The 15,313-nt window shown below is 45.1% G+C and overlaps 1 protein-coding gene across 2 annotated transcripts in view; it reads right to left on the bottom strand.

Annotated features, from left to right (window-relative positions):
* Positions 1-2,218: 2,218 nt before the first annotated feature.
* Positions 2,219-15,313, bottom strand: part of LOC141273123 (gastrula zinc finger protein XlCGF66.1-like) — a 99,746-nt gene continuing 86,651 nt past the window's right edge. The window contains exons 6-7 of one of the 2 annotated variants that reach the window (XM_073684545.1): positions 14,801-14,909; positions 2,219-3,095 (exon numbers count right to left, since the gene is read on the bottom strand). In XM_073684545.1, the coding sequence (XP_073540646.1) occupies positions 2,398-3,095; positions 14,801-14,909 (807 nt within the window). In that variant the 3' untranslated portion in view covers positions 2,219-2,397. Of the gene's footprint in view, positions 3,096-14,800; positions 14,913-15,313 lie in introns of both variants that reach the window. The other variant, XM_073684544.1, reaches the window with a different exon arrangement.

The raw sequence follows: 15,313 nt of genomic DNA, 5'->3' as shown, positions 1-15,313 counted from the left end.
CTGGCAGGTACAACAGGTTGGAGCACCGAGTGGATAGGACCCAGTACAGACTGGGACTCAGGAACAGAACCGCGGATGCGGTGGACAAACACAGCAGAGTGAGGCCGCCCAGAGCGGCGAGCAAGAGCAGAACAAGACGAGACCGCCTGGAGCGGTGAGCGAGAGAGGAGCAGGACGAGCAGCGAGCAAAGGGTCAGAGCAGAGCGAGACTGCCGGAGCAGCGAGCAAAGGGTCAGAGCGGAGCGAGACTGCCGGAGCAGCGAGCAAAGGGTCAGAGCGGAGCGAGACTGCCGGAGCAGCGAGCAAAGGGTCAGAGCGGAGCGAGACTGCCGGAGCAGCGAGCAAAGGGTCAGAGCAGAGCGAGACTGCCGGAGCAGCGAGCAAGGCAGAGCAGAGCGGAAACCGCAGGAGCGGTAAGCAAGGCAAAGCAAAGCGGAAACCGCAGGAGCGGTGAGCAAGGCAGAGCAGAGCGGAAACCGCAGGAGCGGTGAGCAAGGCAGAGCAGAGCGGAAACCGCAGGAGCGGTGAGCAAGGCAGAGCAGGCAAGAACCGCCGGAGCGGTGAGCAAGGCAGAACAGAGGGGACAGGGCTCTGTTCACACGGAACAGACTGGAAGGGAAAGGCAAAACCAGGTACACACAAGATACTTGCAATGAAGTAGCGAGTGGACTCTAAACTCACAAACGGGAGTACAGGAACAACGAGTAGGAGTTAGGTACGGGATCAGATTCTGCAGGAAAAGGGAAGGTACGGACATAGAGAAAAACAGGTAACAGGCTAGGAGAGTATTCAGACAAGAACAGACACAGCAGCAAGATACAGGAGCGGGTCTAGGTATGCGGCCCCTAGAAGGCGGAACGAACAGGCTAGGATCGAGTTCAGACAGGAACAGGCAAGATACAGGAACGGGTCTAGGTATGCGGCCCCTAGAAGGCGGAAAGAACAGGCTAGGAGCGTGTTCACACTAGCCTGGAAATACAGCCTCCAGGATAGGCAGAAGACAACAGGCTAGAAGATAGTTCAGACAGGACACAGTTCAGACACGGGAACTGATACCGCAAGGCAGGAAACATAGACAGGACCTGGCACATCAGTGACTAGAAGCCAACTGACAGAACAAGATGCTCAGGCAAGGATTCCAGGAAAGAGCTGGGTTAAATACCAGGTGACAGACAGCAATAGGCTGAGGACGCACAAGGGGTGTGCCCGTAGCAGCTACAAGAAGCAGGAAGTGATCGGGCGCCGCCCTTAAGCAGAAGAAACAGAGGCAAGCAGACAGCATGGAGGAAAGCCAGAGTGATAGTCTGGACTGGAAATCAAGTGCGCGCTCTTGCACAGTTGGAGATGGACCACTATGCAAGGACGCCGCCAGGTATGTTACACACGTTAGGAGTGTGTGGTGACTGTTGACATCAGATACCGCATCCAACCCAGGTCTCATGAACAACCAAGATATTATAAACAATGGGAAGAATATATTAAGACTGGCACCAGTCTTATTCCAGAATTCACTGCAGGACAATGAGAAATATGTATTTAGAGGCATCTTTGCATGTTTTTAGGTGTAAGTTTGCTATCTGGCTCCAGGAGAATCCTCATCCTCCAGCTAAAGCCCCATACAGTTTACTCAGCATGCATTAAAAGTGACAAGAGCAGCTAAAAATCATCATTATCAGTCAATCATCATTATTTTTTCTTCAACAATACTGTGAAGAAAAAGCAAAACCCAGTCAGAGCCAGATCAGGTGATTGCGATCCCGCTTCTGCTCATCACCGGACTCCATCATGATTGGATCTCCATGATCACCCTTTAATTGTAGCAGTACTGTAACTCACATCTGTATATATATTTTTGTATATTAATATAGTCATGTTTTTTTAATGATACAATCATTCATACTATCCCGAAACCAGTATTTTATGATGAGTAAAGTGATACAAAGGTGAATTTAACTCCTCAACGACAAATGGCCACACAGCTCTAAATCACATTTTTTTCTCATTAGATCTGAGCCACAAATATTTTTTTAGTAAGTAATTTATGACATGGGAGATCAGAGGTAATTCCATCTGAAAATGAATAGAGGTGGGCTACTCTTTAACACAGGTAAGAAAAGACCCTAGTGCTATGATTAATTTGACTCAATTTGTGTGATGTCTTCCTTTATGTGAAATATTAGAATATATTTTACATTATAAACATAGAAGACATCCTTGATGTTTTTCAAAATATGGTTTTATTGTAAAACATTCCAGAAACACATTTTGCTGGAGTCCGCTTTACGTTGTACAAAACATTTCCACATGTAAAACATATTTTTACTCATTTGATAATTCGGTTTAACAAAAGTCATTTCTTGGTAGACCATCTCCAACATTGTGAGCATGTTTTGGTGTCTAAGTTATATGAAGTTTCCGGTGTGCAACAAGATTTGATTTTTGGGCAAAGCATTTACCACATTCCAAGCATGAGAAAGGTTTCTCTCCGGTATGAATTCTCTGGTGATCAACGAGGGACGATTTCTGCGTAAAACGTTTTCCACACTCTGAACATGAGAACGGCTTCTCCCCTGTGTGAGTTCTTTGATGATCAATGAGGGTTGATTTCCTGCTAAAACATTTTCCACATTCAGAACATAAAAACAGTTTCTCCCCTGTGTGAATTCTCTGGTGGTCCACAAGACCAGATTTCCTAGTGAAACATTTACCACATTCTGAACATGGATATAACCTAACATTTTTGTGGATTTTTTTATGTTTAACAAAATCTGATTTCTGGACAAAACACGTTCCACATACAGTACAAGATGACAATGTATTCTCCTGTGTGTGAATTTGCTCATGTTCATGATGACTTGTTTTATAGATGATAGGCCTAAAGCTTTCGGATCTTAAATATTGAGTTAGATCTGTAGGCAGTATCAGATTAGGATTACGTTTACAGATAACATCTCTATGAGGTTCCATACTTGGTTGAACAGATGACAGATCTGCACTGCTGAGTCTTGAATGTATGTGTAGAGTAATGAGGTTTTCTTCTAGGGAACATTGTGTGATATTTTCATAGTGTCTTTCTCGTCTCTTTCTAAGACCATCTGTTGGAAAGAAGAAAAGATTTCTAGTTTTCTAACATCACATTAAATGAAACTGTAACGCAATACTTTCAAACTTACTTTATCATCTATCGTATTCAAATACTGCTATCAAGTAGTCAAGAGCATTTTGCCATTACACATACAATTGGTGATTACTGCTAAAAGTCTCTAAGTTATGAAATCCAGACATATTCTAAGGTAGTTGGAACTTGTGCCTGTGTTGATAAACAGGTAAGCAAAGAGATAGACTGTCATATTGTGAAATGAATTAAACCCTTAGGGTGCTGTCACATTGCATTCCAGCACCTGTTCGGTGGCCCTGTCGGTGCTTACGTCTGGATCCCCTGCAAAACGGGATTCGGACATATGTGCTGACGGGGCCATAGACTATAATGATGGCAGCAGGGTGAACGTGCGCTCTAACGTGGATCATTTTCAAAGCGTCTATGCCTACTGGAGGCGGACACTCAGATGTAGTAAGCCGCTCTCCTGGTGCCATTATAGTCTATGGCCCCGTCGGAGCATACGTCCAAATATCGAATGTGTGCCTGAATGCAATGTGAAAGAACCCCATGTGACTGAGCCAATTTTCACCTTCCTGACTAGGCCAATTTTTTAAAATCTGATCAATGTCACTTTATGTCGTAATAACTCCGGAATGCTTCAGCATATCCCAATGATTTTGAAACTGTTTTTTCGTGACTCATTGTACGTTATGTTAGTGGTAAATATAGGTCGATATTTTTTGCGGTTATTTGTGAAAATATTGGAATTTTGGTAAAAAGTTTGAAAATTTTCCAATTTTCAAACTTTCAATTTTTATATCCTTAAACCACTTAGTCATGCTGTAAAAAATAATTAATAAATAACATTTCCCATATGTTTACTATACATCTGCATCATTTTTCAAATGTCAATTTATTTTGTCAGGACATTAGCGGGGTTAAAGGTTTAGCAGCAATTTCGCATTTTTTCAAGAAATGTAAAAAAAACAGTTTCTTTAGGGACCTATTCAGATTTAAATGTACTTTGCGGGGCCTATATATTGGAAACTCCCCAAAAGAGATGCCATTTTAAAAACTGCACCCCTCAACTACTTCAAAACTTCTGTTAGAAAATGTTTTAACCCTTCAGGTGCTACATAGGACTTAATGCAAAGTGAAATGAAGAAAAAAAAATAAAAATTCTCCTCTAAAAAGTTGCTTCATCCCCAATTTTTACTTTTACAAGGGATAACATGACAAAATTGACCCCACACTTTGTTACCCAGTTTCTTCTGAGCACGCTGATACCCCACGTGAGGTCAGAAACCTCGGTTTGGACAAATGGCAGAGCTTGGAAGGGAAGGAGCACTATATGTCGCGTTTGCAGAGCCCTGAAGGTGCCTAAACAGCAGAAACCACTCACAAGTGACCCCATTTTGGAAACTACACCCCTCAAGGATTTCATCCAGGAGTAGAGTGAGCATTTTGAACCAACAGGTCCTACACAGAATTTAATAACATTAGGTCATCATATTGAAAATTTTCATTTTTCTTTTTTCACAAAAATGTTGCTTTAGCCCTGAATGTTTCACTTTTGCAAGAGGAAACACAAACAATTGGACCCAAGAGTTTGTTACCCACTTTCTGATAAGCACGGTGATACCCCACATGTAGTCAAAAAGTTGTGTTTGGACAAACACAAAAGCTCAGAACCGAAGGAGCAATATTTGAATTTTGGAACATAAAGTTGGCTGAAACAGATTGTGGGCACAATGTAGCATTTGTAGGGCTCCAAAGCTGCAGAAACCACCACAACTGACCCCATTTTGGAAACTAGACCCATCAAGGAATTCATGTAGGGGTGTGATGGGCTTTGTGATGTAGCAGACATCCCTTTAATGGTTCAGTGTGTTTGAATGACCATGTACCTTCCCCTTTAATTGACTGGTCACATGACCGTGACATCACACAGGTCCTTATGCACACAGAGGGTGTGGACACATGACTCTGACATCAGTTAAGGTCCTATCTGTGGATGTGTGCATGTGTGCTGCAACATATATAAACCCTGTGTGTTCCTGTGTGAGGATGTTCCGGTGTGTAGGAGTTCCTATGTGTTGGGAGCTCCTGTGTGGGCACCGTGTGAGCGGCACGAGGCTGTTCCCTGGGTGTGTGAGTGGGAACACCGCTCGTGTGAGGCCTGGTGAGGCCTGGTGGACTCCGGTGGAGGTGAAGCCTGGATCCCTGTATGAGAGTGTGAGGGATGCCAGTAAGCCTCGGAGTGCCACACCAGCGTCCTTGTTGTTGTAGAGATGTGTCTGCTGCTAGAACTCTGTGTGGCATTGACCTGGTCTCTAATCTGAGCTGCTGTTAACCTGCGATTTCTGAGGCTGGTGACTCAGATAAACTTATCCTCAGAAGCAGAGGTGACTCTTGGTCTTCCTTTCCTGGGGCGGTCCTCATGTGAGCCAGTTTCTTTGTAGCGCTTGATGGTTTTTGCAACTGCACTTGGGGACACTTTCAAAGTTTGCCCAATTTTTCGGACTGACTGACCTTCATTTCTTAAAGTAATGATGGGCACTTGTTTTTCTTTACTTAGCTGCTTTTTGCAGGGCTCTGGCAGTGCTCCTTCTGTTCCTCCTTGCACAAAGGCGGAGGTAGCGGTCCTGCTGCTGGGTTTGTTGCCCTCCTACGGCCCCCTCCACGTCTCCTGGTGTACTGGCCTGTCTCCTGGTAGCGTCTCCAGCCTCTGGACAATGCGCTGACAGACACAGCAAACCTTCTTGTCACAGCTCGCATTGATGTGCCATCCTGGATGAGCTGCACTACCTGAGCAACTTCTGTGGGTTGTAGAGTCCGTCTCATGCTACTACGAGTGTGAAAGCACAACCAACATTCAAAAGTGACCAAAACATCAGCCAGAAAGCATTGGTACTGAGATGTGGTCTGTGGTCCCCACCTGCAAAACCACTCCTTTATTGAGTGAGTCTTGATAATTGCCAATAATTTCCATCTATTATCTATTCCATTTGCACAACAGCATGTGAAATTGATTGTCAATCAGTGTTGCTTCCTAAGTGGATAGTTTGATTTCACAGAAGTTTGATCTACTTGGAGTTATATTCTGTTGTTTAAGTGTTCCCTTTATTTTTTTGAGCAGTGTGTGTATGTATATATATATATATATATATATATATATATATATATATATATATATATATATATATATATATATATACACAGTGCCTACAAGTAGTATTCAACCCCCTGCAGATTTAGCTGGTTGACACATGCGGAATTAACTTGGCATTGTGACATTTGTACTGTAGATCAGCCTGGAAGTGGGAAATGCACTGCAGCAAATTTTGTTTTTTTTGTTTTTTTTTTAAACGTTAAAAGTTAATTCAGAGTGTCATTTATTATTCAACCCCTCAAACCACAAGAATTCTGTTTGGTCCCCCTAAAGTATTAAGAAGTAGTTCAGGCACCAAGAATAATGAGCTTCACATGTGTGGATTAAAGATCTCTTTTGCCAGCCTTTTCTGACTATTTAAGACCCTTCCCAAACTTGTGAACAGCACTCAGACATGGTCAACATGGGAAAGACAAAGGAGCATTCCAAGGCCATCAGAGACAAGATCGTGGAGGGTCACAAGGCTGGCAAGGGGTACAAAACCCTTTCCAAGGAGTTGGGCCTACCTGTCTCCACTGTTGGGAGCATCATCCGTAAGTGGAAGGCTTATGGAACTACTGTTAGCCTTCCACGGCCTGGACAGCCTTTGAAAGTGTCCTCCAGTGCCGAGGCCAGGCTTGTCCGAAGAGTCAAGGCTAACCCAAGGACAACAAGGAAGGAGCTCCGGGAAGATCTCATGGCAGTGGGGACATTGGTTTCAGTCAATACCATAAGTAACGTACTCCACCGCAATGGTCTCTGTTCCAGACGAGCCCGTAAGGTACCTTTACTTTCAAAGCGTCATGTCAAGGCTCGTCTACAGTTTGCTCATGATCACTTGGAGGACTCTGAGACAGACTGGTTCAAGGTTCTATGGTCTGATGAGACCAAGATCGAGATCTTTGGTGCCAACCACACACGTGACGTTTGGAGACTGGATGGCACTGCATACGACCCCAAGAATACCATCCCTACAGTCAAGCATGGTGGTGGCAGCATCATGCTGTGGGGCTGTTTCTCAGCCAAGGGGCCTGGCCATCTGGTCCGCATCCATGGGAAGATGGATAGCACGGCCTACCTGGAGATTTTGGCCAAGAACCTCCGCTCCTCCATCAAGGATCTTAAGATGGGTCGTAATTTCATCTTCCAACAAGACAACGACCCAAAGCACACAGCCAAGAAAACCAAGGCCTGGTTCAAGAGGGAAAAAGTCAAGGTGTTGGAGTGGCCTAGTCAGTCTCCTGACCTTAACCCAATTGAAAACTTGTGGAAGGAGCTCAAGAATAAAGTCCACATGAGACACCCAAAGAACCTAGATAACTTGGAGAAGATCTGCATGGAAGAGTGGGCCAAGATAACTCCACAGACCTGTGCCGGCCTGATCAGGTCTTATAAAAGACGATTATTAGCTGTAATTGCAAACAAGGGTTATTCCACAAAATATTAAACATAGGGGTTGTATAATAATTGACCCACACTTTTATGTTTAAAATTTATTAAAATTCAACTGAGCAACATAACTTTTTGGTTTGTAATATTTATGCTTCTGTTCATAAATCCTACTCTCGTTTGCAGTTTGAAGGCTCTAACTTATTTGCATCTTATCAAACCAGCTAAATCTGCAGGGGGTTGAATACTACTTGTAGGCACTGTGTATATATATATATATATATATATATATATATATATATTTATATAGTAAAATGGCTTTCAGACATGTTCTTGAGGGGACAGTAGTGCTGAGAGGGTTAATTGGGCGTATCAGGGCCAGCTTTTACCAGCAGTCATAAGAGACGGATGGGATTGGCTGCTCACATATCCCCACCCCAGGGCGTATGTATAGGATGGAGACCGAGTGTCTCATTCAGTGTCTGTCGCTGGAGGTGTGGAGACCTCCAGCATGTCAGTGCTGCAGGACACGGACTGTGAGCGGGTGAACCCGCAAGACTGTATGGACTATTTATTTTCCTATTTTGCTACTTTGTGCCAGACAAGGCTGTGTTTTGTTACTTTGTGCCGGACAAGGCTATGCTTCATTTACTTTAAAAAACCTGCCCTAGACATTTTAAAGAAACTGACTCCTGTGACTACCTCAAAAGCTGTTGATTAAGTAGCAAACCCCTACAATTGGTGCTAGAAGCACGGGCACAAATCCCAAGGGGCAGTGTGACTGTTACAAGAGGGACTGTAAGTCCTGGGTGAAGTTTGCCACAAGACAGCAAGTGACTTCAGACAAAATGAAGGACCTGCTGAAACAATAGGTGCAGACACAGCAAGCACAACACAAGCAATTATAGCAACAGCAACAAATGGCGCAACAAAGCATCGTCAACAGCAACAGCAGATCGAGTTACTGGCAGAGACGATCCATGGCACGACGACGGCCCCGACAAGTCCAGGTGATGACTCATGTCAGGAAGACGGTAAGGAGAGCGTTACAAAAGATGACCTGGGTGATGACGTTGAGGCATTCCTGACTGTATTTCAAAGGGTGGCGGAATGGGACAAATTGTCTCCGGAGCAGTGGGCGGAGGTGCTGGCGCCATATTTAACAGGGGAGCCGCAAAAGGCCTGTTTTGACCTGGCCTTGCAGGACGCAAAGGAGTATGCCAAATTGAAAACTGAGATTTTGGCGCACTTGGGAGTGATTCTGATTGTCAAGGCGCAACAGGTGCATCACTGGGCCTATTGCAGTGACAAACCTCCCCGGTCCCAAATGTTCGACCTCCTACACCTGGTTCAAAAGTGGCTGCAACCTGAATATTCCTCCCCAGCACAGATGGTGGAAAGGGTCGTAATGGACAGGTTCATCCACTCCCTTTCAAGGTCAGTGCAAGCCTGGATAGCCCAGGAAGATCCCAGTAATGCCGATGACCTGGTGGGGTTGGTGGAAAGGTACCAGGCGGTGAAAAGTTCCTTGTGAAAGCCCGGGTCGTATCATCTCCATACTGGGGTTCCCAAAAGGGGGCGGACACCCTATAGAGGGGAACTAGAGCCACATCTGGGGGGGCACCCTAGAGCCCAGGAGGGGTCGGAGTTGCTGCCAAAGATTCCGCCCCTTAACATAGTATGTTGGAGATGTCACAACCCAGGTCACATAGCCGCCGGTGCCCCAATGCAACTGAGCCAATGGACTGCAGCGTAGGAAGGCATTGCTCATATTTTGCATATCCTGCCTGCAGTGCTGTCCCTCAACCAGGCGAAGGACCGCAGGCATGCCTTGTGTCGGTGAATGGTATGCAAGTGACTGCTCTGTTAGACTCGGGGAGTTTAGTAAACCTAGTCACAGTTCCTCATCGATTGGTTCCGGAGAAAAAGGTCGGCGTCCGTTGTATCCATGGGGACACTAAGAACTACCCTGTGGCCCGAGTGGTCAGAGACACAAACTGTGGCGCTGAGTCCCACGAGGTCGTTGTAGTCAAGGACCTGTTGCACCCTGCTATAATACATGCACACTATTATAATGCAGACTTTGCCTTGTTTTGGGACTTGTGGAAGAATGGGAGGAAGCCGGGTTGTCTGGGCAACGAACAAGGCGCCCCTGAAAAACCTCATCACAGGCTGCAGCCAACGGGTTTCCCTTTTGTCTGCTGGTTGGGTATGAGGATAAGGCAGCATCCCTGGAGACTACCATCACTGAACTGGAGGTGTCTGGGGGAAACTTTGGAACCGCCCAGCTCAGGGACATATCTCTAAAAGGGGCGTTTAATAATGTAACGGTTCTTAATGGTGTTGCTCAAGAGCCGGGGGCTGACACCCGATATGCGCACTTTGCTGTAAATAGGGAGTTACTATATCGGGTCGCCAAGCTCAGAGGGGAGGTAATTGAGCACAAACGCAGGGTGATAGATATGGTCCATGAACATGTCTTGGGTGGTCATCTGGGGGTAGAATAAACCCAGGAAAGGATCCTCCAGAGGTTCTACTGGCCCGGGTGTCACAGAGGGATAGTGAATTATTGTAGGTCATGTCCCATCTGTCAGCTGACCTCCCCGGTAGCTCACTTCCGTAGCCCTTTAGTGCCTCTACCTGTCATTGAGATCCCATTCAAGTGCATAGCCATGGGACCCCTGGTCAAGTACGCCAGAGGACATCAGTACATCCTGGTGGTATTGGACTATGCTACGCAGTATCCGGAGGCCGTGCCACTATGAAACTCCTCCTCCAAGTGTATAGCCCGGGAGTTGGTCCATATCTTTTCCACGACGGGGTTGCCTAAAGGGATTCTAATGGACCAAGGGACTCCATTTATGTCAAAGATAATGAGGGAGTTGTGCAAGATCCTGAAAATCACACAACTCAGGACCTCAATCTACTACCCACAGACAGATGGCTTGGTGGAGCGGTTCAATAAAACCTTGAAGTCCATGTTGAAGAAGGTTGTAGAGAAAGACGGCCGGGACTGGGACTGCCGTACCTTCTGTTCTCCATCAGATTAGTCCCACAGGCCTCTACTGGATTCTCCCCTTTCGAGCTGTTGTATGGTCGACACCCCTGTGGACTCCTGGACATAGCAAAGGAGACCTGGGAGGCTGAGTCTACACCCTACAGGAGTGTAATCAAACACTTCTTGAAAGAAGTGAAGCGGATGCTAAGTCTGAGAGTCATTGAAGAATCCAAGAGTGGCTGGTCCAGTCCCATAGTCCTAGTGCCGAAACCAGAGGGAGAATGGCGGTTTTGCAACGACTATAGGAAACTGAATGAGGTCTCTAAGTTCAATTCATACCCAATGCCCAGGGTCGATGAACTAATTGAAATGCTAGGGCAGGCCCGGTACATTACCACCATTGACCTCACAAAAGGGTATTGGAAAATTCCTATGGCCCAAAATGCCAAAGAGAAGACAGCCTTTTCAACTCCAGATGGGTGTTTCCAGTACACCAAGATGCCGTTTGGGTTGCAGGGAGCTCCAGCTACCTTCCAGAGAGCCATGGACCGGATCCTAGCTCCCCACAAGAAGTATGCAGCGGCCTACCTGGATGATATCGTGATCTACAGCAAGGATTGGAGAAGCCATCTGAGCAAAGACCAGGCAATATTCGATGCTCTGCAGAAAGCGGGGTTTTCCATCAACCCGAAGAAATGTGCCATGGGCATGGAGGAAGCCAAGTATTTGGGTTATATCATAGGTGTGATCAAGCCCTAAATAAATAAAGTTGACGCGATCCAGGGTAGGCCACAACCTCTCTCAAAAATGCAGGTCAGAGCGTTCCTGGACATCGTGGGCTACTACCGCAGGTTCATCCCCAACTTCGCCATGGTAGCCGCACCTTTGACAGACCTCCTTAAAGGGACAAAGTCGGTTATGGTTACGTGGTCTCCAGAAGCGGAGATGGCTTTCCAGGAACTAAAGCAAGCTCCGTGTAAACAGCCAGTGCTGGTGGCTCCGGATTTCTCAAAGGCATTTGTGGTCCAGAAGGACGCGTCAGATGTCGGACTGGGTGCTGTCCTATCACAAGAGGGATACGGGGAGAAGCACCCCATAATGTATTTAAGAAGGACGCTGACAGCCTGTGAGAAAAATTACTCCATAGTGGAGAAGGAATGTTTGGCCATGAAGTGGGACTTGGACACCCTTAGGCAGGAAGTTCAGGCTGGTATCAGACCATGTCCCACTAAGGTGGATGAGCGAGAAGAAGGGGAACAATGCTCGAATGACCAGGTGGTTCCTAGCCCTTCAGGATTTTAGTTTCCGTGTACAGCATAGGCCTGGGAAACTGTATGAAAATGCTGATGCATTGTCGAGGGTTAGCTGTTTATCAGCGGAAGGTGCCAAGCCCCCCGGTTTTGGGCAGAGGAGGGGGGTATGTAATATGGCCACCGGACATGTCCTTGAGGGGAGATATGTATCGCTGAGGTTGGTGGCTTCAGTGATGTAAAACCAGGAAAGCATGCTACAGCACAAGTAGAGCTAATAGGGTTAATTGGGCGTATCAGGGCCAACTTTTACCAGCAGTCATAAGAGACGGATGGGATTGGCTGCTCACATATTCCCACCCCAGGGCGTGTATATAAAATGGAGACCGAGTGTCTCATTCAGTGTCTGTGGCTGGAGGTGAGGAGACCTTCAGCGTGTCAGTGCTGCAGGACACTGACTGTGAGCGGGTGAACCCGCAAGACTGTATGGACCGTTTATTTTCCTGTTTTGTTACTTTGTACCAGACAAGGCTGTGTTTTGTTACTTTGTGCCAGACAAGGCTTTGCTTCATTTACTTTGAAAGTGCGGTTTATGAAGTCCGAATAAACCTGCCTTGGACATTTTAAAGAAACTGACTCCTGTGACTACCTCAAAAGCGGCTGAGTAAGTACCAAACCCATACAATAAATAAATATATTATATACAGTACAGACCAAAAGTTTGGACACACCTTCTCATTTAAAGATTTTTCTGTATTTTCATGACTATGAAAATTGTACATTCACACTGAAGGCATCAAAACTATGAATTAACACATGTGGAATTATATACTTAACAAAAAAGTGTGAAACAACTGAAAATATGTCTTATATTCTAGGTTCTTCAAAGTAGCCACCTTTTGCTTTGATGACTGCTTTGTACACTCTTGGCATTCTCTTGATGAGCCTCAAGAGGTAGTCACCGGAAATGGTCTTCCAACAATCTTGAAGGAGTTCCCAAAGATGCTTAGCACTTGTTGGCCCTTTTGTCTTCACTCTGCGGTCCAGCTCACCCTAAACCATCTCGATTGGGTTCAGGTCTGGTGACTGTGGAGGCCAGGTCATCTGGCGTAGCACTCCATCACTCCCCTTCTTGGTCAAATAGCCCTTACACAGCCTGGAGGTGTGTTTGGGGTCATTGTCCTGTTGAAAAATAAATGATGGTCCAACTAAATGCAAACCGGATGGAATAGCATGCCGCTGCAAGATGCTGTGGTAGCCATGCTGGTTCAATATGCCTTCAATTTTGAATAAATCCCCAACTGTGTCACCAGCAAAGCACCCCCACACCATCACACCTCCTCCTCCATGCTTCACGGTGGGAACCAGACATGTAGAGTCCATCCGTTCACCTTTTCTGCGTCGCACAAAGACACGGTGGTTGGAACCAAAGATCTCAAATTTGGACTCATCAGACCAAAGCACAGATTTCCACTGGTCTAATGTCCATTCCTTGTGTTCTTTAGCCCAAACAAGTCTCTTCTGCTTGTTGCCTGTCCTTAGCAGTGGTTTCCTAGCAGCTATTTTACCATGAAGGCCTGCTGCACAAAGTCTCCTCTTAACAGTTGTTGAATAGATGTGTCTGCTGCTAGAACTCTGTGTGGCATTGACCTGGTCTCTAATCTGAGCTGCTGTTAACCTGCGATTTCTGAGGCTGGTGACTCAGATAAACTTATCCTCAGAAGCAGAGGTGACTCTTGGTCTTCCTTTCCTGGGGCGGTCTTCATGTGTGCCAGTTTCTTTGTAGCGCTTGATGGTTTTTGCAACTGCACTTGGGGACACTTTCAAAGTTTGCCCAATTTTTCGGACTGACTGACCTTCATTTCTTAAAGTAATGAAGGCCACTCGTTTTTCTTTACTTAGTTGCTTGCCATAATACAAATTCTAACAGTCTATTCAGTAGAACTATCAGCTGTGTATCCACCTGACTTCTGCACAACACAACTGATGGTCCCAACCCCATTTATAAGGCAAGAAATCCCACTTATTAAACCTGACAGGGCACACCTGTGAAGTGAAAACCATTTCCGGTGACTACCTCTTGAAGCTCATCAAGAGAATGCCAAGAGTGTGCAAAGCAGTCATCAAAGCAAAAGGCGGCTACTTTGAGGAACCTAGAATATAAGACATATTTTCAGTTGTTTCACACTTTTTTGTTAAGTATATAATTCCACATGTGTTAATTCATAGTTTTGATGCCTTCAGTGTGAATGCACAATTTTCATAGTTATGAAAATACAGAAAAATCTTTAAATGAGAAGGTGTGTCCAAACTTTTGGTCTGTGCTGTATATATAAACACACGTGTGTACATATATGTATGTAATGGAAGCAGCCCTCCAATGAAAATTAGTGAAAATGAATGAGATGGATTTTATTCACCCAGTTACATGCAGCATTTTAGCTTCTCATTTGAAGCCTTTATCAAGGTTTAAATATATTCAAATAACATTTATTTAGTACATAGAGGTGTAGGGGTATACAGAGCTGTATCTTTATGTACCAGTATGATGCGCCTATAGATAAAAACAACATGTAGCGATGTAGCCAGAGAAAACTCTCCTTCATGTGCCTCCACCTGTTTATTAAAGGTGTTATCCAGGGACAGGACAACTGTCCGGGTGACTATGTGACTGCAGATTTCTGAATTGTGGCAGTGTTTGGGGTGCACGTTGTCTCGATTCCCCAGGGGTGCCAATGCAAGCGGATAGTCACATGGCCAGATGAATGTGATTTACATATTTGCGGCCATATGCTGAATAAACACGTTTGACTTCTCTCGATAGGAGTGTATTGAGGGAAGCTGGATGTAAGCAGGTTCCTGTCTATATCCCACCGCAGATACTTTTCATTTTATATTTGGTTATCACTCACCTGGTTGAATAGCCACAGGAATTTCTTCCTCCTTGTACTGATGATCACCCTTCAGATACGCGTCTTCTATTTCAGCTAGAACGTTATCTTTAACACTGACCAGATCTTCCTGCTGATTCACCATAAGGAATAAATAAGCAATAGTTTACCACAGACTACTACCAATCCCCCTGCAACATCCCAGCTATCTAATGATGCACATATATTAGATGACATCATAAACAAATCTAAAAGACACTACGTTTGGGATTTTTTTTTTTAAAGGCGAACAAGTAAGATGCGCCTAATTTATTAATAGGCATGCCTCTTATTAATATAAGTGCATATCTTGTAGACCTTATCCCAGAAAATCAAATCTACATTGATATGCACTATAGTTATAGTAAATTTGTAGTGCCTCATGTAGCTAAATGCCTTTCCACTAAGCTTCCACCACCATTAAGACTAGTGATGTGAGCGCCGGAAAAGTAAAAAAGTAGCAAATTGTTTAGCAAATGTGTAATGCGCCAGTTT

This window comes from Phyllobates terribilis, unplaced genomic scaffold (assembly GCF_046119375.1).
Source record: "Phyllobates terribilis strain yellow unplaced genomic scaffold, ASM4611937v1 Scaffold_5__5_contigs__length_657084704, whole genome shotgun sequence".
NCBI lineage: Eukaryota > Metazoa > Chordata > Amphibia > Anura > Dendrobatidae > Phyllobates > Phyllobates terribilis.
Note: the sequence above shows the minus strand (reverse complement) of the source record. Positions and strands in the feature narration are given on the sequence as shown.